Source organism: Athene noctua, chromosome 5, assembly GCF_965140245.1.
Source record: "Athene noctua chromosome 5, bAthNoc1.hap1.1, whole genome shotgun sequence".
Taxonomy (NCBI): Eukaryota; Metazoa; Chordata; class Aves; order Strigiformes; family Strigidae; genus Athene; species Athene noctua.
The window spans coordinates 46,483,490-46,509,950 of record NC_134041.1 but is presented as its reverse complement, the minus strand read 5'-3'; the positions used below and the strand labels follow the sequence as shown (position 1 = coordinate 46,509,950).

The window sequence follows — 26,461 nt, the reverse complement described above, 5'->3', positions numbered from 1 at the left end:
TCTAATGTCTTTTAAGCCTCTTTAATATCTAAATGATCCAGATATACTGCTTTGTTTTCCTAAACACAATCAGTTGTGTTATCATGTACAAACAACAGTAGCTGTTAAACCCAACATTTAGCCATCCATTCAAGGACAAAAAACTATACCATAGGGGCACAAAGAGCAAATAATTTCTTCCTGTAGTAATATGGTAAGTACTTACAAATAATAAATAAGTCTAGAAATTGGAATCCAGTTGGGAAAACAAACAATGAAGATGTATTTGCTGGTGAGTCCATTTGAAATCGATAGTGCTGTTAGTTCACTGAAGTGATCAATTTCACTGGAAAATTAATGTGAAACTTTGACAAGTTTTATTAGTTAACAAAATATTATTAACTATTTCATAGGTCATCTACTGGCTAATTGGCATTGAAACTATCAGGCTTAACAAAGGCCAATGTGTTAAAAAACTATTTTTTCCTGTCTTCACAAAGTGCTACATCATATTTATACCCATCTCAATGAGCTTAGAACCTGGACACGGTGTAGTGTAAATTGTGTTAGATTGTACTTTTTGCTCAAGGTAGGATCACAGGAAACATCTTGTTTGAAGACACTGAAAAGGCTGTCTTTCTTATCTCAGAGTAGAGAGGTAACAAGCTGGATAGATGAACTATATCCTATCTCACTTTAATACGGTGAAGTTGAAAGGAGGTAAATTCAGAACTGACAAAAAGGAAATACATGTGAAGGCAGAGTCTGCAGGACTCACTGAGAAAAGTGGCACTGAACCTAGTGAGATTGTACTGTTTAGAGGTACCAAACACTTCTAGAACACCTGGAATTATGATAGGTAACAGAACTTTCCCTGAAACCTAAACCCATACTTTCAGAAATAAAGCAGATCTCTATCATCTATGCAGTCAAGAATTTTCTTTTTTTACCCACAGATGTTTTCTGCATGGATCTGCCACCTTCTTCTACAGTGTCAAGAAAGACATAGATCCTGAGTTGTATATCCCACTTTGTATGCACGTCCCCCAGGTTTGGCTCCACCTGGCAGTTTTGATGCTTCTAGTAACCACTAAATCTGTGAGCTCAAACCAAACTATGACCACAGCACAGTGTGATCAACAGAGCTCACAAAACTACAGACAGTAATTGTATACAAAATTACACAGCATTGAAAGATTTGAACATCACAAAACTATGAATGAAAATTAGTTATGGAAAACCCATGGCTTGTGATTTAAATGAAAAAGTTAGAAGAAGTTTTCTTAGGGACAAGCAATTTTGGAAGTGCCCTTCCATGGAGCACCAGGGAATACACTGGAACTGCCATCCTTCCCTCTTCTGGTTCCATAGCTGACATGGTCATTGAACAGTTCATAGCACCATTTCCTTACCATCCACCTAGAATAGCTTCCTAAAGTTTAATCCTAATCATATTCCTTTTAAAGGCAGGAAGAAGGGAGTTGGTGTATCAGACCTCCTAGCAGCACGATCTTTCTTCTTTTAGCATTCGTAGAACTCTGACCAAGAAATGGCAGCCAGCTTATTCATTTTTTTCCATTAAAATGATGTGTTCTTCCTCTCTGGAGAGTCTTCCTTGATCATACCACAGAAGCTCCCTTAGTCCAGGGATTTTCAAACTGTGTCCTGTAGACCAATGGGAGCCCACAGACTGCTTTGATTAGTGAAAAATGTCACCCCTCCCCCCTCAAAAAGCAAGTAAATATATATTCTTCAAAAGCATATCTGAGTGCCATTTTGATGGAGAAACACATCTTCATTGGAAAAAATTCAGGGATCAATGAGGGAACAAATATCCTAATCTGGCATTCCCTACCAGTAAACTCACAACCCCCTGAACAACTCAACTTGACAGCATTGTGTCATGTTCCTTTTCACTGATCCAGAAACAGATGTGAGAAACAGTGGTTTGATCAAAATGACACAGGCAGTTGCTAACAAACAGGAAAAGAACCAGTCAGATGACTTCAAATTGTCTCCTCCTGTTTTAAAAAACAAAATCCTAGTTTTTTTCTCCCAAGTGTTTCTACTTGTAGAAAAGACACAGATCCCTGATGTAAAATCACAGTATTGGACTGCAACAGAATGCAGTCCTTCATGAATTCCTTAAGTCCCTTCATTTCTTCATGAATGCCCTGCTCTAGTGGAGTGCCTTTCCTCCAGCAGGATTTCCTTTCATCTGCACCAGTTTAAATGTTCAGACTTCTAGACATAAGGGGAAAAAAGCTACCAGCCTGACTCAATTATAGGAAGTTTGTTTTTCTTTGTCTCGTTAGGCTTCCTTCTGCCTGTGCAATATTTGGTTCACTCAGCTTTAATATGAATATTTTCGTTTCAAGAAATAAAATCTGCAGAAATTTTGGATAAGCCCCCTGGTTTATGTAACCCAGCTTAGATGAGACACTCAGTTAAACTTGAGACACATAAAAGACATTCCCTCTGCCTGCACAAGGGGCTTTACACAAGAGTTTGTTTTACACATAAGGAGTCAAGTTCTGGTTCTGTTGGCATCTATGTTGTTTTGCTCTGATGTCAGCACAGGTGTAGCAGGCAACAAGATGTCATATTGGTTAGTTGTGTGTGTAAACAAGTCTTAGTTCACAAAACACTTCAGTTGAGTACAAGAAGCAATTTGTGCACTCCATTTTTATGCCAGTGGCCACTTATAAAGAAACAAGGGCAGTATTGCACACATTTACCTGCAGTGTGATTTCCATCTTGCAAGAGAAAAATCCCCAGCCTTTACATGCTAGAACCAAACTGCACAGCCCCTGCAGCTGGGGGAGGTGAGGACAGTACCAGAAATAAAGCTGATTAAAACCCTCTGCTCTTCATTTTTACATTTTGAGTCAGCTCTGCCACTTTTCATAACTGGTTCTCTTGCTTTTCTGTGCACAGAAGGCATTTAAACATTGCTTGTCATCACAGTATGTAAGTTGCTGTGACTGAGATATGTCCACAAAGAAACTGGGTAAGAGTTCTTACCTTTAATTCTCCCCCAAAAGAAAACAACTTCATTACATAAAGGAAAGCTGTGTCTCTCTATAGTCTTGCTGCTTGCTTAAGTATCATACCATAAGCAGAGTGAAGAAGCTTAATTATTGGTGAGACCTCTAGGTATGTAGACCTAACACACCATTGGAAGAGGTTTTGAGATTCAGCGGCTGTTTATCAGTGGCTGATTTTCCACACTTTCTCAAGATCACTTAGACCAACACAAAATTAGTGAAACATGTAACCAGTTAGATTTGGTATTACTTCATTCTGATCTAAATGATATGCCAGGTGTAGGACACTGGAAAAATAGGCCCTTGGAGCAGAGTAATGTTGAAGTGCTGCGCCAACGTAATACTAGGGAGCATTACACAGCTGGTCTTGTCTTTTTCCAGAAGAAATCTGAAGCTAGGTCTCTAACCATAAAACTGTTAAGAAAACATGGCATCTCTCAGTAAGTACAGAAGAGAACATTTTGCAGTAATGGTACCAAAAAATCTTTAGTCTTGTTTATACTGGGCCAGGCTGATCTTAAAGTAATTGATGTAAATCAGGAGTAGCAACATGGAATTATTCTGGATTTGCACTGGAATAAATGAGATCACAATCTGGCCTAAACTACTAATGGGAACTATAACCCTAACCACACATGAATGCAGTTACACCTTCATTACACTTTATGGACAGTGACTTCACAGTAAACTGGCTGGCACCCAGATAAAACCAGATGGAGTGAAATTTGGCCCATTAAACTTTGCCATAAATATATTCCTACACAGTAAATGTTATTGGACACAAAATAGAGATGGAAAGATTAGAAGGAAACCACATCATCCCCTACTCAATGCAAGGTTGTTCCCTCTGCTCCATGTTTCAAAGCTTTTGTTCATTTTGGGTTTCAATGACTCCAGTGAAAGCCCTTCCATCACTGACCTTGGAATGCTGAGTTACAATCCAACTAGACCTCCAGTCTCAATTTATGTCTTCTGAACTCAAAGGCATAATGTAACTGTTTAATCACTTTATGTTGGGAAAATAAAGCCGGTGTGCACAGTCGGTGGTTGGCCTGCAATAAGCCAAATGTTTATGTTAATAGGAAACTGCCATGTATTAGCGTTCAACAGCAATATACTGGGAAGAATACAGTCTTCTTACAGAAATCTCCCAAGAGATGACAATGAGTGTCGTAAGTTGATCCCAACTGACAGCCTAAAACTCTCAGTCTGTCTTTTATCACTCAGATGTGTTTACTTGCTAATATTTGCATTATCAGCCTAGGCATCATCATGGGAACTCAAAGAAAAATTCTGTCCAGTGTGCAGCAGACAAACACTGGACTATTTCATCAGTATGGTGGAAAATAATAAGGAGCATACTGCAATGTCATTTACTCTTGTCTGGGAAATGAGTGGTTTCTGATCATTCTCTATCTAAAAGAGGATAATAGCAGATAAGGCTCAGAGACAGGCCACAAAAACATCAATCTGAAAAAATACTATGTGAGAGAGATAAATGCTTCCTTGAAGAACACATTGTTATAAATTGTCAAGAGCATTTAATCCCCTAAAAGGATTTTAAAAGTAATGAAAGGCAAATCAGATGAGCTTGCAGTAGCAATAGACAGGATTGTTGCTTCCCCCCTATACGCCCAGAGCAGTATAAACCCATCTGCTTCTGCAACTAAGCAGAGCTCAAACCAAAGTAGGCAAGAGAAAAATATCTCAGACGGACGGGCTACAGAGATAATTTGGCACTTTCTTTTAAAAAACGCTGGAATTGGTTCATGTAGAAACCGGAGGATAGACAAGCTGGTCTAGGGGAATGCAATTCACATATGCCTGTATCGTTTTGTGGAGGACATTCCTCTTCTAGTTGTTAGCAGAGCAGAGCCTGTGATCCACAATAAACGTGTGCAGATTCTATCTATCAGTAGCTAATAGTAACTCAAATACCCTAGTTGCTTCCTTCAGTATATCCAAAACCTAAATACTACAGACAAAATTCTGCACCCATCAGATCTGTACAGCTACTAATGTCACACAGATCTTGCAAGCACACATCAGGGCAGAATTTGTGCTCCCTGTCTACACAATAATGATGACAACGGGTCATGTTTTGATACAGATCTAGGTTGATTTGTCTTTGTAAAAGATATTTCAAAAGTGGCAGAGCCTAGAACAGAACTTAGGTATACTGATTTACAAGTAACATCCTCTTTGACAGTCTACTGGTCAGTTGACAAGCACAAATTTCAGATAGAGTCTTAACTTCAAGTCCCTTTCAAAGCCAAGGAGACACTGAGATACAAGATTTTTACTCAGACTCGCAAATCTGATAAGAGAGCTGATTCAGCTAACATAAAGAATTGAGTCCACCAAAGCTGCTAGAAACAGTTGCTTCTTTTCTTTTAGCATATAAGCTCTATTTTTTTAGTGCTTAAAGATTCCTCATTCAATTAGGTGTTTGTTGCTTTTGTATTTACATTGTACTGCACAGACACCACCAAACCAAATACAAGCAAAGAAAACTCCATTTGCAAAACAATAATTTTTGTCCCAACTCTTTGCAAATTAATACTGCATGTGCATTCATTTCACTATTTTATTTCCTCAAAAATAGATTGAAAAGGGCTAGGTTGAGTTTTCAAAACTTAGAACCCACTCAGACTCTTGTAAACATTTTATATTTTTCTGCAAAGCATCTATTATAAATTACTGTAAACAGTGATTTCCTGTAAGAAATTAATGTAAACTCAACAAAAAATTAGATACAAGTGAAATATGTTCCCCTTCTTTGCCCAACCTGCCCAGTCCCTCAGTGAGATCTGTCTGCACAGCTCTAATTATGAGAAGTCATGTGCCGGGATAAATGATGGCGTTCTCGGAAGTACTCATGACAAATGGGACATGTAAGCTTCTCCTCTCGCCTCCTCTTGCACTGGGATTCAGTTGAGGAGTATTCTTTTTTGTGATGTGACCGCATGTGGAAGACTAAATCAGATGTCATGCGAAAGGACAAGTTGCATTTGGCACACCAGTTCTGGGCAGCCACTCCAAAGGATGTAAAGGTGGGAGGAAGAAGAGTCAAGGAAGAGGAGGAGGAAGTGGTGGTTGTGTTTTGTAACTGTCCTCCTGCTTGTTTGGGCCACGGTTCTGAGGTATATGGGAAAACATTACTCCGAGTAATGCTTGTCTGCAGCATCTGAGCATTACATAGATCACTGACAAAGAACTTGGAATTGAGAAGAGTGCTGCAGCACATGATGTCTGTGGTGGCAATGAAGCTAGACAGCTCCCCCAGGCTCTTTGGTGACTCACTCATGGGTTGGGAAGAATTTATTGCAGCTCTTTCTGTTAGACACTTACTGGGTTTGCTAAAAGCACTCTTCTGTTCTCCTCGGGCTCTCGTGGGCCACACAAAGGAGAACGCACTACCAGAGGAGTTCAGCAGCACTTCCTTTGATATCTGCTCTTTACCAAGTGGAACAGTGGTATCCTCCTGTCCTGGCTCCTTCAGTCTCTCATTTCTCAGCTTCTCCTTCATCCTCCTGACCTCAGTGAAAGCACTTTGCTTCTGCTCTAAAGTGTCTTTCCTAGCTGACTGCCTTCCTGAACTAAGCTTCCAGAAAGAACCAGCCAATGCATGCTCTCCCCCAACCTCTTCCTTGCCCCCACAGTTATGTTCCTCACTCAGATTATTGGTTTTCTCCAACAACACTGTTTTCCTGCTCCTGTTGTTCTCAGGCTCTTCAGATTTTGTTCTCCTTTCTCCTGTGAGACCATGGGCATTATCTTTACAAGCTGCCATTTTGATCTCTAAATCCCTTGCCAGGCTGTGAAAATTTGTGGTCTGCTCAGCTAAGTTGCTTTTTTCAGTCTTAGGTTTCTGGAAGTTTCTCCATAGCAGGGCACTCTTCTCTGGGACACATAGGAAGCGCACATGGGAGAGATAGGAATGCTCACTTTTAAAGACTCGGTCGCATTCTTGGCATCTCAACTCTGCAGAAACAGACAACAGATGGTTGAGTTTTGCAAAGGTAGAATCATAGATGGATGCAAATTCTGACCCTGTCATTGACAAAAACAGAAACCCAGAAACAACTCCTGTGTCACACAAAATTACACGTGGTAGAGCTAATGGCAGTGCAGACACATATGGCACATCCTAACCTTTGTAAACAGTATCTGTGCTATGTTATTTCGCAACACACAGCAGTTTTTAAAGGCAAATGATGCCAGACAGAACCTGAGGCCTGGGATACGTAGGAAAGTTCATACATTGGTTGGGTAGAACTACTAACCACTATTTTGTAGGCTCAGAACAGCTAAGATCACTTCCCAAAATACAGAAATGGAACTTTTTATAAGAAAATAAGGCTGCTGATTTGGGTGGAACATTATACCTGCTAGTTTAAAGATTTCCGTCTAGAAGATATAGTGTTTCTGGTGTAGATAATACTTTGCCCTGGTAAATTTGAAGGGCTGACAGTGTGTGTCTACACAGAAGCTAACAGAATACACTGAAATCAGTTAAAATTTTATTTAGTGGTTCCTTCTATGAATGTGTCTATTAATTTAATATTAATTTACAGGCAAGTAGATTACCTTATAAATTTACCAACTCATACCTTTACCAACCTACACGTTTACTAGCCAACCTATATAAACTGGTTTTAAATCAGCTAAAGGGAATGTAGAAAGGGTTTTATTCCAGTCTAACTAGATCAAAGTTTGGAGCAAACGACAGCTGGAGTCAAACTTGGCATGGACCTGAGAGTGATTTGCTTGGTCTCTCCATAGTCTAGATTTATTATTTTTTTCAACAATTGCCAAGCCAGTTTCTTTTAGAGCAATAAATTTATAGCAACACCTCAGAATTAAAATCATGCCCCTTTCCTTGTTCCCACCGTGTCCCACACTAAACAGGCAGACTGTGCCGTATGTGGTACTGTTTGCGTTGTTATGTATTTTTATAGCCCTGATCATAAGATTAGAGCTGAACACTAGTCTATACCTGATTCCTCAGTGAGCTAAAATGGCATATTTCCAATTGATATTTTAGGCTTTTAGGATTCCACAGTAGTCAGGTGCATAGACTTCCATTACACAGCTAAAAATTTCAGTATTAATCCCTAGTGCACCATTCTCTGCTGGAAAGTGGCAATGCAAACGGCATTGAGAACTCTAAATTTGTTCTTGCTTCATGCCTTCAGCTCAATCCCCAGAGTGGAAGGTCTTTTCCCCTAGCTAACTGGCTGAGAACTCAGGCAGGTTATATTTCCTGTATAACAAGACCACCACATACTAAAGTTGCAGATTCACTTCAGTCCTTAGTGACCCCTGCAGTCAGCAGTCTGGTACTTACCATTCTGGGGACTCTGAGCTTTTATCTCATTAAAACCCAAGAGGCTGGAAAGCTCCTCATCATACCAGACAAGCAACTCCTCATTTTTGTTGATTTTCCTGGTAGAGCGATAATATAACTGACTGTTTTCTAAGTAAGCTTCCAAGTTTTGCTCCTTGCTATTGGCAGCTGCTTGTACAAGTCTCATCCAAGGCAGTCCTGTGGGACTGTGCACAGACGTAACGTCTACCTGTGAGACAGGACACAAAAATGAAGTTTCAGGTCTTGGGACCCAAAATAGATTTCCATCAAATTCAAGAGCAAAGCCTGTTTTCTGCCTCACACAGGGCCAATATGCCAATGCTGTTAGCCCAATTCATACGCCAGTATCACCAAATCCAAAATCACCATAGGGAGAAGGCTTTCCCGTGTGAGTGCTGAGAGCTCTGGGAACACAGCCGCAAGGGAGGGAGAAGGAGACACCGATGTTCACAGGTAACTTCTCATGGCAATGGCAGGGCTGGTATGTGGGTCAGTCTCTAGCCCACTCATGGCAAGGATGATGTCTTCTGTCCAATGCAGGTTGTCCCATGGGACTGTGTCAGGTGTGGATCACAGAGATACAGAAGGTGTGCTCCTTTGTAAGTAGGGGTCTCAATCCCATGGGAAAATGGGATATGCATCAGGAGAGGTGCGAGTACTGTGGTCTGAGGGGTGTGAGAAGTGCAGACCTCTGGATCAGTGCAGTGTGAGCCCAGAAATGAACACACACTCTGGGCAGCTGCATGTGGAGTTTTTCACTGACATAGGAGGATATGTATCGGGAGGTGTCAGAATAATCTTGGTTATTTGATTCAGCACCCTAAGGAGACACATCTTCATAAATAACTCTTTACATAAAAAATAGATTGTAATAAATACAAATAAAAAGCACTTATATGATCTCTTTCCTTTTTCAGAAATAAAACTATATATTCCTATTTCTGCCTTTGATAAATTGATTACATTAATTTCAAGGTATCTAACCAGAAAAAAACTCATCAGATGAATATTTTTCATTCAATTATTTCTGAGACCTGTGAGGGCTTGATTTACTTTCGGTATGTGTGCATTCAGAAATACCAAACAGATTAAGTTAAAAACTGTTGCTTAGGTTGCAAGGTCAGGCACTCAGAAGTTAAAAAATAATATTAAATCTACTGCTCAAAATAAATTTCCCTTCTGTGTGTATATTAGAGCATAGTCCTCAGTCACATATACTACTTTCTCTACAGGACTCCCGAATCATGTAGTCACAGGTTGGCCATGCTCTGGAAATAATATAAAACATTCGGCTTTGTCTTTCTGAATCAACAGGTGGCTCCCATCTCAGTTACTTTATTGCATTTGCTCTGAATAGGAGATGATTTATTTCTTTATAGGTTTTTCTTTGGTGTTTGCCACAGATCTATGCCGATCTATGTCCTCTGCAGTATTTGAAAGATGGGGAAGATTTTCAAAGTTTGGAGGCTGAAACACAGGGCGATCAAGGGCAACATTTACATGAATAAAAAGCCTCAACTAATTTTTGAAGCACTTTTGAAGTCATTGTTTAGAAAGGAAGAAGTTTGGAAATTAAAAATGTCTAATGACAAGTATAATCTAAATTTCACCCCAAGCAATGTATAGCTCTTTGTTTTCCGCTAATTGTAGGGCCGCCATTCACTGGTGTTTGGTATCAGAAACGTTATTTTGGCTATTTCTTTCTCTGTTTTTAACTCTCTCTGACTATTACCTACCATGAAAAGTATGACCACACTAGTAGCCTGAATACAAGAATGAAACGTTAAAGGACCATTAGGATGACTTAGTATAAGGGAGAAAATAAATCAGCATGCCCTGTAGCTGGTTCTCTCTAAATGCCATGGTAATTAACAGTGATTGAGAAATACAAAAGTCTGACAGCAACACAAGCACACCCACCCACATGCAGTGGTTGTAACTAATAGCTATGACAGAGGCTGTAATTTATTAGTTTCTCTGTTTCAGAAATACTGAGTATCCACCCGGCGCTCGAAGCAAAGTCAAAGGGAACACAGCTCCTCCAGGAACCAGGGCTCCAGGGACAGAGTTGAAAGCTTAAAGAAGGTGGGGAGAAGGACAGAACATAAGATCTGGGTGCTGTCAACTAGAAGCAGCTTTAGTTTTTCCGTGTGTTTGGGAACACTACAAACCCTGCAAGCCCACCCTCTTCTGGAGATAGCAATCCCTGAGATCAATCCTTTGCACTCATCTATGAGGTAAAGGTTTCACAGCCCAACATGCTCAATCACAGCTGGGCTATGGAGGCGATCTGGCTTCCTTGATAGAGGCTGGAAGAGAAGACAGAGAATAAGACTCTTCCTTGGAACCCACAAGAAGCTCTAAGGGGCAGAGGAACTCAGTGGGACAGAAAGCTTTGTCAGGGGACAGTTTGCTTTGCTGGGATGAATGATTTGCTGGAAAGAACCACCTGTGCCAATGGTTGCCAAGGCATTCTCTTTGTCCAAACATACAATTTGGCCCAAGGAGCTCAAATTAGGGTCTCCAAGAGGATGAAAGAAAAAACTTAAAGCTCCCTTTTCGACTAACCATAAAAGCCCAAGATGAGGAACACTTGTTAGAAATAATATTCCCCAAAGTCTTGCAGGAGTGCTGGTGAACTATGATGAACATGAAACTCAGCTGTAAAGAATCCATATTACTAAATTATTCCTGCATGTATTCTGTTTGTACCATAGCCAACGTATCAAAAAAATTTTCTTGTTTTGCACCTCAGTGCCATGATAACAACACAGTGTCATGATTGAATTGTTAATTGTCTACTCATACAGTTAGGAGCTTAACAATAGTTCTTGCTTTCTAGAAGGTTTACTTTAAATTATGAGTAGCTAACAGAATATGGGACCACCAATTGCATCTGAAACAGCTACTTGCATAGAATTTGATGTATTTACTGCCAAAAGACAGAGATTTGAGCCAATTCAGGCATCCAATTTCATGGCTGCATAACAATTACTTAGCCCAAATGTAGCAAAACATGAAAGCCATCCCTCTGGAGGCTCTTTCCTGAGTCTACAGTAATTCCAAAACTCCCAGGAGAAATACAGACATATTCCATAAATAAACCCTTGTTTCAGGAAAGATCTTTCTCCAGAGAGGTTGTATTTCTCCTGGACTACTAATAATACTGTCCAAGCAAGCAAACTTGTTCCAAAGACTCAAACAAATAGTCAGAAAACCCCTGAAGCCTCTTTTTCTTGATTTGTTTAAAGCAAAAGTGTCAAACAGGTGTCTCCCAAGAGCTGCATCTTCCATATTATACATACTCCCTTGGATTTCTCTCCACCAGAGTACAGAAATCTTAAGAAAGCTTGGATCTCTCCCATGTCCATGACATAGCATGTGGGAAATTTGCTTGCCTCACATTAGAAAACACTACCTCCCTGTAGTCTAGACCAATGATGACTGAAATGCACTCCAAGACACAGAAAGCCAAGGTAAGGGGCCAGCATGAGAAATATGCATTGCCCCGATGAAAATGTTATGATAAACAGTGGCTAGGGAACAAAAAAATGTGAACTAGGGCTGGAGAGTTAATACTCTATCACAGTCCTGGGATTTCTGACTTTCCCTACGTGACAGTTCCTTTTGTTTCACAGACATCCCTGTGTCTTCTCTACAGTGATTGAAAAGTGCAGCTGTAACACAGATGGGCATATCTAAGGTAACTTTAGGAGGCCCATTTACTAACAGCAATGAATTATTTCTGCCTGAAGATTGTGTGGACTAATTGCCTGACTGATATCTTCTACAGTTCATACAGCCTGTGATGAGATCACTGCCATTGTGATTTTACTTTTAGGGATAACTGAGCAAATTGGGTTAACATTTGCTCAGATCTGTCAATAAATGCCATGAATGTACCACCTGCATGAATTAGTGCAATGCCACAGTTCCCCCTCTGCTCTCACAGGGCTGTCACACCTCCTGATAAGATAATTTTGTCCTTTGTAAGGAGGAAACCTGAGCGTGAAGTTTGTAAACTATTTGTCCCTCTTTCCTCCTATTCCCGGTCAGTGCTGAAGGATTCATCAATCATCAGCATAGAAATGGAACTCTGTATTCTGCCTGCAAAGGAAACAGTTTTCACTGAGGTCCCTCCAGTCTACGGCTCATAAATCAAAAATTCACTGGCTACTTCTCCCCTTTGAAGGAGCTGTTAGTTGTGCTGAACAAAACAAAAATCTACAAAACAAAAATCTTGGCAAAGTTACCTTCTCAGGGATGGTGTAACCCTTTTTAATACAACTAATATTAAATGCTACTTTCTCCTACCTTAAACACATAGTGGGTATTCCGTCTATCAGAACACTTGAGAGCAATAAAAGCTACGGTATCCAGCAGGGTGTTCTGGAGCATGCATGGTCCAAAAACGACTTCTTCAGGAATGTCTTGTGTGGTATGAACAGTAGCCAATATGTCTGGAAAATGGTGATGCAGAAGTTTGTTGTCATTTGTCCAAAGGAATTTAGGCAAAGATGTAAGTTCCATCATAAACCTGTAAAATAAACAAGAACACATTTGGAATAGAGATGAAAATGGAAGGGAACGTCACTATCTACAATATAAAGGCTTCCAGGAGTTGTAGGTGAATTATAAGAGCATGCAAGGACTTCACTGGTCACGGAGTTTAGAGCTTTATTAACATGCAGTTCAGAGAGAGAATAATTACTTTGCACTAAACAAAAATCTTAGGTTTGTAAACAAGTGAGTTACTCTTTTCTGGAATAGGCAGGCACTCCAAGAGTTCAACTCCTACTACACTTCTACACTCTAAAGCCAGGAATAAGAAGCTTTTGGAACAGTAAGTAAAATTTTCAGTGAGTGGAGCTCGGCATATTCTCATTCAGCGTATTCTCAGATATCCTTCTTATTTATTAGTAGTGGTTTGTAGAAGTGTGTAAAAAGGTAGAGAAGGAGAACAACAACAACAACAAAAAAGCAAACACTTTCTGAAACACATTTTGAAAAAGCTGTGCTTTTTGATCTGGGAGTACATCAGTCTAGTTTCTGGTTAAGCTGGTACAAAACCAGGAAAAACCTGAGTCCTGAGTCTATCAAATCTGAATGCACAAAATCTGTGGAGACTGACAAAGAGATTATTTTCATCCCACCTCAAAATATATATGAGATCTTACTTATCTGCAATTTTTGGGAAAATCGAATCCGATTATGACTCTTTGCATGGTGATACTCTTAGTATAATGATAGTAGAGATTGCTATCTTCAGAGGATGAATTTTCCTGTCCTGAATGTAGAATTTTTTAGAGCAGGGCGATTTCTGCAATATGAGCCACAATCTGAGAATTCTGTATGCAGTGAGGAGGCAGGTTTGAGTTATCTGTCATTCTAACCTTCTCTAGGTTTTTAATAAAGATATTGCTATCTCCAGCTCCCAGCTGGAGGTCATGGAAAAACCTTCACTTACTCCATCAAGAGCTGGATCAGGTCCATTAGGCAGAGAAAATTAAAGAGAACAGCAACAAGCCCTGAAGAGGTCTTAGCCTAATAAATGCTGAGACAGAAGAGCTGAAGATCCAGTCTCATCCTTCTTACTCTCTGCCAACAGAATTGATTTGTTACTCATTGACTCGTGACTTAAACTGAAGTGATACAAAGTGCTCAGGAGAGTTGCACTGATTGAACTAAATCAATTTCTAAATCAGTATAGTTAATTCAGTATATCTTCCTGGTAGGCAAGGTCTAAGGTCTTACCCTTAAAATATCAAAATACATGGTTACATATGCAGTAAGTAGTAAACATCTGCGGGGTGAAGACATAAACCAGACAACCAAGGCAAAGAGTGGAATGTGAAAGGTAAAAAAGAAGGTTGGATGGATTGCCAGAGATTAGTCACTAGAAGGACAGACTGGATTTCTGCTTTCTGTTAATGATGAGTTTCATTGCCTGGTTTCCCAATAACCTCCTAAAGTTACTGTTGGTGTGAGGACAGAATGATGGGATCTACGTGTACATTTGTACAATATATAGAATCTACCTAAATAAATACAACATATGAATATGTATGTGTGTATTTCCATTTAATCTATACCATTTTTTAGAAATTAAAACAATCAAGATATATTTATTTTAAATAATACTAAAAATAAAAGTTCCAAACCAATCAGAAAATAAATTTGAGATCTAAGATGCTTAAAAGTCTCTCTCAATAAGAAGTATTTTAGAAATAAATTATAACTTGAGACAGTTTCTTTTCTAAATAATCCACATTCAGGAAATTAATAATCTCTTCTGACATTATTTTACTTATCCACTTATGACACTAGAAGGCAACCTATCTTACTAAGATTTCCCTTTCTATGAAATTTATCTGAATTTCTCCATGTAAACTAAGAGAATGCTGTGCCTTGGCACACTGCTGTCACTCCAGAGGTAACAGAAATCCAGGGCCCTCAAAACTGAGTTTTCAATGGGGAAGGATGTTGGATTTGAGCACACAGACGTCTCCCTGGAAGAGGGTGGGTGTTACCTGTGTGCAGTCAGTCTCTTCCTCCAGAAATCTTAGCCCAAGAATAGAAACAAGGGCCTGAATAAGCTACACTCCCTTCCAGCTAGCTATTGCTGACTGCTAATTTTCTCTATTTCAGCAGCTTTTCAAAGAGGTATGGTAAACCCAACCCTAACAAGAACCATTTCTCCAAAGACTGAAAATGTGTGGGTATCAAGAAAAACTGTCAGATTTATGTGTGACAGCACCACCTAGTGATTTCTGCCATAACATATGTCCCAAAGAAAGAGTCACAAAGGGGCAGGACACACTCTAGGACTGTTGCCTTAAGATTGTTCCGTAACCATCAGAGCACACCCACAGCCCACACTTCCAACCCGGAGGGCTCTTCTGAGCAACCTGGTGAAGCTGTCAACAGCTCCCAGCAATGTGTGTGCTGCTTGCTCTGCTGCCTACTCCCCTGCCCCAAATCCTGAAGACAGAAGGGTTTCCCCTCCACCCAACGGGAAGGGCAGGAACTAATGCCCCGGACATAGGAGGGCCTGCGGGTTAATCCTCCCTTCTGGGGAGAGGAAGGGAAGCCATCACTCTTCATTAGAAGCACTGCCCTACGGCAAAGGTATCTGACCATGGGGCAAATAAAACAATATTTATTCTCCAGCAAATAAATCAATATGTGCTTATCTTCAGTTCCATTTAATTCACCTAGATTGATGGGATAGGAGAAATGCAGGTTAATAAGGAATATTTTCTCACAGATCTTTCCTCTATCCAAACTCAAGCATCCCTCAATGTGACACTACAGTTTAGTTGTTTCTAAGTGACTTGTGAATTAGACAAAGATCTGTGATGGACAAAAACATCGCCCAAACCTACAGACATTAGTGCCAAAGTCTCAAAGTGCTGACTTGGCAGCTGTGGTTGCATTCAACTCTTGTACAGAAGCATCAATTCTGTGAAAAGTTATGAAAATTATTTACCATGTGTAATACAGAAAACGGGCTTGTTATGGTCAGCCTTGCTCCAAGAGCTTTCAGCACGGGAAGATCAATCTCTTCAAATAATTTGTCGAATGCACCATCTAGTGTAACATCTCAGTATAACACAGTGTCCCAAGACAAAGCAACAGCAGGACATCCCCAGACTCCCCGGTGTTGTTAGCGTGTTGCATCACCGCAGCTTCTGAGCACCCCGTCAGGCATGAATCGCTTCTCTCATGAGTGGGTCACTCGCTCTGCCACCCTCTGCTCAATCAGGAGGTTATGTGCCTCCACAGGTACTGGGTTTTATAGGGTCTGGTCACGGTTATGTCAGGTAGGGAGGGTAATTTAAATTTATAGCATTCTCTTTAGTAGGCTGCTGGTACTTGGAGTGGAGAGTGGTGATATCTACAACATCTTTAGAAGAGAAAGGGTGAATCTTTTTTTCTACAGTCACCAAATAGCATGAGAAAGCTCTTCCCTCCACATGGACAAGCTTTCAGCTTGTGTTACAGAGGCAAGTTCATCAGCTGAGGGGTAACAGCATGACTACTGCTTTCAAAAATAAGCTGCTGCCTCTGCAAAGGGGTGTGCTGCATACTGTGGGCTTTCCAAACCAGACCACCACTTGCTCAGAGGTCTGCATTGCAAAGTGCAGATTCATCTACAGGACAATATGGGAACAAGTCCTCTGGTAGCCACAGCGCTTATCTTGGAGAACTGAAATACTGATCTCCTCAAAAATAAAGACTGAGTCTTGAAACATGACTTGAAAAGAGAGAGAGAAAGTGAATTTATTTACTTTCTGGACACTCTGGTGGAGAAAGGAAACACAACAGATGAGATGAAGAGAGATAAAAGGGCCACGGACAACAGGAGTGAGAGATGAAGGGGAGCTAAGTATCTATAAAAGCATTACAGGCATCACTGCAATATTATGGCTGTATTGTGCAGTTCAGCAGCTGCAGCGTGGAAGAGGGTACCCACGGACACACACAGACAATGGAGGCAATGTATTTCTACATTACAGACTTTTTAAAAATCACTTTTTAATAGTTGTTGCTGTTAAAGAAACTTATCAGGCTGCATGGCAGTTTTTAAGAAAGTTTGCTAACATAGATTTTACCTTTGTCCCATGAGTTTGAGGATGGTAGAGTCTGGAAAATGCACACGGAGGTGCCTTTTCAAAAGCTCGGGCAAGTTTAGCAGTATGCCAAGGCTGAATCCGCTCAGTGCTCTTCCTGTAGTAAGTCCAGTAAAATACTCATTGATGCTTCATGAGTAAATAATCTCAACTGAATATGGGCATGAGATTGCCCAAGGCCTTAATCAGCTCTGCTCTTTTCAGTCCTCCCACCACTCACTGCAAATCCAGAGAGAGCTGAGGAATGACTGTGTGCAAGGTCAGGTCTGACTGCTGCCAGAAGAGCATCTGCTGGATTGTCCGAGGGTATCAGCAGGTGTGTGGCTACACTCTGGCAGCACGCAGCACAGAAGGTTTGCTGCATAACAGTCAATGCAACCTCCTATCTTGACAGCACCAGCAGGTAGATTAGCATTGCTGAAATATAGCAGCATGCTGCAATGCTTAAAACAGGTGACAGAAATGAGCTAGAATAAAGATCACACGTAAGGAGACCAGAATATAAATCTGAAATATGTCTCCATTTGGACAGAGGTTTGATTTGGATCTAGACTAACCTCTACATGTTTTTCATCTGGTTATAATCTAAAGCAAAAACTTTAGCCACAACCAAGAATGCTTGTTTTTTGCAAAACTTTCCTTAGTTTTCAGGAACTTCAGACTTGAACCTGAATGAGAATTCTACACCAACCCATGAAACCAGTACTTGAGTTCTTGTTTAATTCTAAATCCAGTCTCAATGCAAATCTCACATCTTTGCCAACAGTATTCATAGTCCAAGGAAAGTCATACTTATTAAGAATCTGCAAATGGAGTCATAATAAGAAATGGAGAAGGTATTTTAAAATGCCTGGCATTTTTCTTCTATGGGCTGAAGTAGGTGAATTACTCACATTCTTCATAGTGAGCAGAGGACAGAGAAAATTATCAGGACAGAGAAAATTATCATAACAGAGAATTCTTCAGGACTTCACCTAACCAATTACTCATCTTATACTATTGATTTCCACATTTTGGCTACCTCCTTTAGGGAGCAATAATTCTGCTGTGCTCTCATTTCTTACAGATTCACTAGCTGTCATATATTCTGACTAAGTAATTCTTCTACTGTATAGCAGAGTTGACAGAACTCTGTCATAACCCTCATTGTGAAGGTCATATCGGCAGCTCTGTATGTATCATGCAGGAAATTATATGCTTGCCTCAAACTGCCAGTGCTGGGAGTGCCAATGCCTCTCAGAGACATGATCCCCCACGTGCAACATAATCCTGCTGTTCTCGTTCATGTTCTGCATAAGCAGTTCCTATCCCTCTGGGCTCACCCACATAGATGTCTCTGAAAGGGTAAAATAAAATGAATATTTATAGTGCTTTAGTAGCACATTAGAGTCAGATCACCTGTTAGACAATGGGTACTCTCCATATTCTATCTGTCACAGATGTGAATTCTTCATATGGATGAGTTTAAAGACTTGTTGTTTAAGGGATTCTTCACCCCTCAGAGAGTATCTGATACACATATACCATGTCTCTGAGTGATGGATTTTGCATCTTGATTTCTGAGAAGTGTGACAGATCTGTCAAACAACAAGTACCTATGGGCAGGCAACTCCCTATTGATTATGCAATTGTGGATGCTCCATCAAAAACCACATGAAATAGATGGTGCTCACAGCAACTGCTCTCAGCCTGCTTGCTTCCAGACACAAATTGCTAGTCATCTTTTCATTTCCTGAATGCTCTTCCAAGCTGGAAACCTGAAAATAGCCTTCTCCTCTTCTCTCTCCATTTCCTAGCACTTGCAAAGCAACCTATTAACTAACTAGCGTTGCCACTTCTGCCTTCCTGAAAATTTTTTACGTACCTCCCTCACTTCATAAAAAAAAAATGTGTTTCTACAGAGGGGAAGTGAGAGAAGGGCATAGGAACAGTTCTTAGCTAATTTTCAGATCCCTGATTTTCTACCATATGGCCTTCAGATGTCAGTGCAGGCTCTTCTAAGAAATGTCTGGAAACGCCCAAATGTAGAAAGACCAGGTTGAGCAAGGACTCCCCTGCCTCCTGTTTTCATAGGACTTGGCTCTATTCTCCTTGACACAGTGACAATGTTGAACATGGCATTACTTGGAGTTTCTTGGTGGTCATAAAAGCACTGGAAGCCTTGCTTAATATTATGAACAGCTTTGCAAGTGTGAAGGAAATAAATTCATCCCCTTTGCAAGAGGGGAACTTTTTCAGCCAGAATTTAATTAGCTAGTTCAGCTCTTCACAAGCATCAATGGAGGGAGATATTAAAAATTGCTTCTCTTAAATTAATTTGGTTTTTTAAAATTTCAGTAACTTCTTCTATTTCACCTTTACATTCCATTTTAACGGTGGATAATTTGCATTTAGTTATATCACTTTCAAAGCAATTACCTTAGTTGGAAAAAAAAAACAAAACAAAACAAAAACAAAACCAGCACAGAAGTTACTCATTAAAACGAATGAAAGTGTTTGATCCTGGAAAGCATCATCCCACTGTCTCCCCAAACTCTTCTACATCCTCCAGACTTTCTCCAGAGCAGGGATTAATGTAAAAAAATCTCTGCATTTTCCATGACATCAAAACTGAAAGAGAAAAAAAAAAAATTAAATACTGGGACTATCATTTCCTTCACCTTTTAACTTACTTCTCTGTGCTCAAAAGTGTAACAGCATTTTCCCTGAAGAGTATAACCTGTAAGTTTGTGCCAATGCACTCATGAGGCCGCTGCCAAAACTGCCTTTGATTTCAATAGGAGGTCTGTCGATCTGAGGAATCCATGATCAGATATGCAGTGTCACATACAATAAACTACTGTCATTAAAGGAATTGAGCTGATGCGGAAAGAGGGCTTCTGTCTGAAGCATTTATTATTCACTGTTGTTATAAGGAACTGAGGATTCTTAACACATGAGGGGAATTCCAAGGGAATCAGGGATGGAAAAGTGAGGAAATCCACTTCTTGAGTTTTACACATTTGCTTTCCTTCTATGCAAGGTTTTCTTCTCTTCCTATTCAAGTTGTCAACTGCAAATGAGAAGAATCAAAACTAAAATTGAAGGAAACTGGCAGCAATCAAAGAAAGGAATGGAGAATTCTTGTTTTAGAAGATAAAATAGCTAATTCCAGTACCCACAAAATAAATCTAGAAAGGAACTGCAACCTGTTTCCTAAATCTATTAAGTTACAAGCTGAGAAGGTCCTTTTAAAGCATGAAAAGTCTAAACAAGTCTTTTCTTTTAGCTCACTGCCACTACAGGATGGAGCTTCTGTGCTTCATCTTGGGTGCAGGTCTGGCGACTGTTTCCTTTTGGGCATGAAGTGGTAACTTCATACCTTTACAGCTGAAAATCCCGCGTATGTGAAGAAAATCTTACAAGTGTACATGGAAAGAACAGACAGATATAGCTATGTGCTGCCATTTGCAGCCTGTTTTGGGTGAACAAAGACAGCTGTGGGCTTGCTACCCTTCAGACAGCCATTATATCCCAATCAGAGTATATGAAAGTCTTGGATTACCTTAGAAAGGAAAGAATTGCTGTGGATTTTAAGAAAATTCATCCATGTTTCACTTATTTCTGAGTCTCAGGTTTAGCAACCAGTCCATCTTTGATAAACAGCCCATAGACAATATTCCTTGAATTGCTGAGCTCTGAGAATGCTCTTTCATCCTCCCATTTTCACTGGTGGCAAATTTGGATCCCAGCAATGATTTTGCATAGAAGCAAGGGTCCAGCTGATCCAAAGAGGGCCCTTTCCTGCCAGTGAACCACTTCCCATCTATGCGTTAGGAACAGCCCAATTAGCACTGATAAAGTAACTGAGATAATGATAATAAAACCTGTGGAGACTAGAATTTTTTTGCTGTCCAGGGCTATGACTGGGGCATACTGTGAGTACCGCTCTTCTCAGTTCCTCATAGCCCTTGATGTACTGCTACTCTGAACGTATCCCCTGTACTCCTGGGGTGACTCAGTCCCTTCAGCTTGCCTGGGCTAGGCATCTGGGAAGAAGCAGAAGGAAATAAAACTATGCAATAAGGAGGGATTTGCTGACTGTGGAGATGAACTGAATCTAAAAAGAATGGAATTAAATTGGGACTGAACTAGCCTGATGCATGGGCATTCCAGGCATCCCCAGATTTCTTTCAGCATACCTTCCTGCACAGCAGATGCACAGCTCTGACTGACAAGCCCCTAAAAATAGTGGGTAGAAACAGGGAAACTCATTGTCTAGCTTCCCCTGAAAATATCACGAGGCAGCTCAGAGTGAAGAGCTTGGTGTCTACTATCAGATTCCAGAAAATGGCCCTTTCTGGAGTGCGAGTTCAATCTGTAGGTTTTATTGTGAATCAGAGACCTCCAAGCTTATGGGGTGCTCACAATTTTGTTGTTGTATCATCATGATATCTTCAGGGAGTAGTTCTCCAGTTCCTACTATTTTAAGGTTAAGGTTCTGTGGTCTTCAGACTGTCTTCCATCATCTGAAATCCCCAGTACGTGCAATCTAAGCTGACAGCTCTTGATGAACCATCATTATATCTTGGCTGGATACCCAGCCTAGTGAATCATGAAGCTGCCAAATCTTTTTATTATGAACAATCTCTCAAACTTCAGTGAGAATAATGAAGAAGACAGAGCTAAAATCCCGTCTTGGAAATGAGTAAATACCTCAAGCTCCACATTTGCCTTAAGGAAATCTTGTGAAATAGAGGTGCCATTTGGAAGTGCAGATTGAAATAAAAGCTTCCAAGTTTCTTCTTATTTTCTGTGAGGATAGGGAAAGTTGAAGTTGAAATGGGCTCTCTCCTGATACATTGTAGATGCCCCACAGACAGGCAGAGCTGCCTCTCCAAAGTAGATGCATATTGAATCACTTCTCCAAGGCCACCACAAGGATACGATTTCCACTCTCTACCTGAGGCCCAGGAACAAAATGCCTGAGATTGAGTGTCACATCTAGCCTGATGAGAAAATAACTGAGATTTGAACAAGTCAGCACCAAACTTCCCTGTGTTCTTAGGAAATTTCCACATGAAACCCTATTTCTACTGCCACCATCTTCCATGGCAGGAAACTGGGTAGGCAGGAGAGGAATGGACTATCCCACATAGCAGGAAAGCCTGGTTAATACTGTCTTGCTGGGATGTGTGATACAACTGTATCTGCATGGCTCCATGTGAAGCCTTTTTTGATTTAGCAGACCTTGAAGTAAACTGAAGGCTTTCAATCTGGTAGAACATGAGCAAGGGAGTAACAGGTCTCTGTTCCATATCTCCAAGTGCTAGAATACAAAAAATGCATTGTAGGCACTGGGAGGGCTCTTGATGTTTCAAGCTGGACAATGAGCAACAGTAATACCAAGATGCCCTAATTAGAAAGGATGAAATACGTTTCTTTGCTGCTATCCCAGTGGTTCAGACAGACCGGTCTAGGAACTTGGCTCCATGATGCATAAAATATCAATACTGCTTTCTAGTTGGGTCGGCCCCAGAGGCAGAATTAGTGCTTCTGTCTGGCACTGCATCTGATCTAGTGGACCTTGGTGGATGGTACTGACTTGTACAAGTCATTTATAAGTCAGACAATCGACCTGTGGTCAAAGAGGAGTTGACTACAGCTCTGTAGTCTGCTGGCTTTCAAAGATTTGATTTGTGTTTGCAGGGCACTGTACTGAAGGGCTGACTCTTCACTGGACTACAGCTGTTCTGTCTAATGGAAGCATTACCTTTATCCACCACTTTGCTCTTGTGGTTTCAAGGCCTAAGACTTAAAAAACAGGGTTCCTGTAGAATAAAGTGAGCACGTTTTAACTCTTCAGACAGGACTGAGGATTATCAGACTGTAAATACATGCAGTATACTGTATGGATATATTTCAGTTCAGAGCACACAGTATTTCACATTCCAGACCTGAATCGTGCTAGTGGTCACCTCAGAAACTTGGTTTAGTTTCTGTTCCTGCTGGTCTGGTGTTCACCATGCAGCAATAGACCCAATGCCCCAAAATGTCACAGGAGTTTTGAATTTTACAGGGGACCATCAGGAAAAGAGAGAAAGCAGATGTAAAAATGCCTCTACTTTTCTCACATGCAAAAAAAGCATACAACAAATGTGCATGTTAAAGCAACAAACTTATTCCATGGGATTGGGAACAGAGAAGGCAACTACTCATCTTGTTGATATAGTGTAAGAAAGTTACTGCTCACACAGATGTGTGTATCCACTTTCAGCAAAAATCTGTGTTTGATTCACGTAAATAGGGGCCACGATCGTGGCAATTTGTGCTAACACATTTGTTCTCACAAAGATTTGTGCATCATCCTTCACCCGGGCATCCATGCAAACAAAACCACCATTCCCTACATGTAGCCACAGAAAACAGAGAAACAACCAACCAGACAACCAACACAATCCAAGCACAGACTGGACCAAACACAGACTGAACCAAAATGTGTAACTTGTGAAAACAGTCACAAATAATTTTTGTTCTCTCTTCATACAGTTCACAATCATGTCTCCTTTTTCACAAATTAAAAGAAAATACATTATCTGATTAATGTTTAAGATATACAAGGTAAGTTCTTGCTAACAATCCTGCTATTTATTTTTGATAGCTCTCAATTTAAAAAAAAAAAAAAAAAAAAAGGTGTTACATCTGTTTAAATGTTTCTTTCTGACAGGAAACTAACATATTGGTGTGTAACCATATACATATATATACGTACACACACATATATATACACACATACATGCATTCACAACTAGATAGTCTTTTCTGATTTTGCATGTTCATTATCTGTATTTGAAGAGAAATATTGTAAAAATAAGAGCAGTCACTTTCACGTGGTTAATTATGGAGATTTCTTCAACTGTACTAAGTAACATTAACTTACATTAATCTTATTTACATTAATGCTAAACTTACTACATAATGTCAACTCCAATAACAGCAGGTAACTGAGCTGAAGAACACTATGTAATGTGAAATTGTGAGGAACAACATAAACAACTCCTTTTACACTACAATAAAGTAAAAAAACCTTTTAATGGAAAATGAACTTTGAAAATTAAAATAGGTCTGACCTAAAATAATTTGTTTCCCAACAAATACTTTTTTCTTTGACCTGGTGTTTATTAATAGCATTTGCAAGTAACATATGACTGTGCTGTAGGAAAAATATTAAGTGATTCACAGCATTACAGACATGGAAATATCCACATATAACATACTGGAATTTAGCCAAGTAATTTCTTCTACAAAGTCTTCCATACAATCTATAATTCTTTGAACAGAATTTATTTTTGGACTTTCTCATCTGGTTATGTTATGTTCAGATAATAGAAGCTAAATTAATATTTTGATTTAATATCTCTATGGCTATAAAGCTATTTTTTTCCTATAAGATGATATATCTGTGGAGTTCTATAAGGCAGCTCTACTTTGCTTTGAAATAACGGAGGATGCTTAAATACTGAATAAATTTGCTTTCTCAAAGAGCAATCTAAGCTTTGGTGTAGTTTTACACATTAAAAGAAATAAATCTTCAATTTAGTTTCCCAGTCCTCCTATTGCCTAAATAAATCCCTCTCTCTAGTACCAGTTATATTTAATAAACGGTAACAAGAGTTGTCAAGCACTAAATTTTGCATTTCTAAAAGCCAACAATCAGAGATAGCTCCTGAGTAATAATTTATTATTAAATTCCGGATTTCATGCATGAGCGCAACTGCTTTTTATTTAAGAGGAACTATGTTAAAAATATTAAACTATTTAAAATTCATGTCTTCCATCAAGTTTTTATCGATATTTTTTCCAAATAGTATCTGTCGGATCATAGAATAAAGTCATTAAAATGCTTCAGACATTTCTAGTGGACTGAAATCGTACAGAAAATCTTTCATGGAAGAATTTGCAAATGTAAAGAACAATGTGACATTTTAAAGTGGCGACAATAGCAGTCACTTAACCAGTAGGAAATTGCTGCTAAGGAACGTGGATATCCTTATATTAAATACGAATAGAGAAGAACAACGTGAGGTATTCCGAAGAAAGTTCATCGGTTTCTTAAAAGCAAATAGACCCCAAGTAAGTACCTAAAACCGCCACGATGCTGCGATCACCTGTCGAAGTTGGAAGGATGAGGAGAGCTGTAACCAGGAAAACGGGCAAGTGATGCTCGAGAGGTCTCGGCGAGAGAAGAGGAGCCGGGAGGGAGGAATAGGGCTCCCACCTTCGGAGTTGCCGAGGGGGAGCCGCCTTCACCCCCGGCCTGCGTCGCCTCACTGTCGCCCCCCGGCAGCCCAGGGACAGTACCCGCCGCCCGGAGGACTCTCCTCGGGGCCCCTCGCTGCCGCATTGAAGCGGGCGGTGGCGAGGTCGGGGTTAAGCACTAGTCACCAAGAGGCACCCCCGTGCCCTCGCCTGCTCGCCGGCTTCACCCCCCACCCCGCCCCTCCCCGCAGCACGGCACGTCCCGGCGGGGCTGGTCGGGGACCCCCTGGGGCCGCCTCGCCGCCCCCTCGGTGCGCGCCGGCCGCCGGCACGGCCCGGAACGCCGCGGCCCCTCGCCACCGCCCTTACCCGCTGCGGAAGGGCAGCGCAGCGCTCCGCGGCCGCGCAGCCCGGCGGGGAGGGACGCCGCGCGCTGCCCGCTTCGCCGCGCGCTGCCCGCGCTCTGCCGGCGGCGGGGCGGCCGCCCCGGCCCGCCCCCCCGTTCCCCCCGCCGGGCCCGCCCCCCGGGCCACCGCCGCCCCCTCTGCCGCGGCCCCCTCACCCGGGGGTCCCGCCGCAGGCTCTCCGCGCACAGGGGCTCTCCGGCTCCCGCCCCGCCGCGCCCCTGCCCGCCCGGCGCGCAGCCCTCTCCGCGGAGCCCGCTACGACCGCGTCCCCAACGGCCGGGGCCGCCCGGCCCCCCAAGAGCTGCGCCGGCAGCCGCCCCCCGCCGTCGCACCGCCCCGGCACGGCACTGCCGGCAGCTCCCCCCCCGCGCCGGCTCCCGGCCCAGAGCAGACCCCGGGAAACGCCTGCCGCAGCGCCTGCCCCCCGGCCCCCCCGCCGGCCCTGAACCGCCGCCACCACCCCCCCCGGGGGCCCGCTGCCACCCCCGGGGACTCGGAGCCCTTCCCCTGGCAGGAGCCATCCCGGGAGCGGCTGCGGACCGCAGCGAGGGGGCCTCGGAAGGTGGACGGGGTTCCCCCTCGTAACGGTACGATAGCAAGAGGAGTTTCTTTTAAAGTTGGGAGGAAACCCTAAGCAAACAAGAACACCTCCAAAGCCTTCTTGCCAGTTGTCCTTTAGAGCATCTGACAACACTTTTGAATATCGGGTTATTCTGGGAGCTGCGGGTATTGACAAGAATGGCTTAAATGAAAAACTGCTTCATAGAAAGTACTCGCAGGAAACAA

At 41.5% G+C, this 26,461-nt stretch overlaps 1 protein-coding gene across 1 annotated transcript; it reads right to left on the bottom strand.

Moving 5' to 3' along the window:
* Positions 1 to 5,054: 5,054 nt before the first annotated feature.
* ZNF488 (zinc finger protein 488) lies at positions 5,055 to 25,223 on the bottom strand. The gene is made up of 4 exons (XM_074908342.1): positions 25,151 to 25,223; positions 12,712 to 12,934; positions 8,377 to 8,605; positions 5,055 to 7,010 (listed from the first exon to the last, which is right to left on the bottom strand). The coding sequence occupies exons 2-4, from the start codon at positions 12,928 to 12,930 to the stop codon at positions 5,851 to 5,853; spliced, it is 1,608 nt and encodes a 535-aa protein (XP_074764443.1). The 5' UTR covers positions 12,931 to 12,934; positions 25,151 to 25,223; the 3' UTR covers positions 5,055 to 5,850.
* Between the last annotated feature and the right edge of the window lie 1,238 nt (positions 25,224 to 26,461).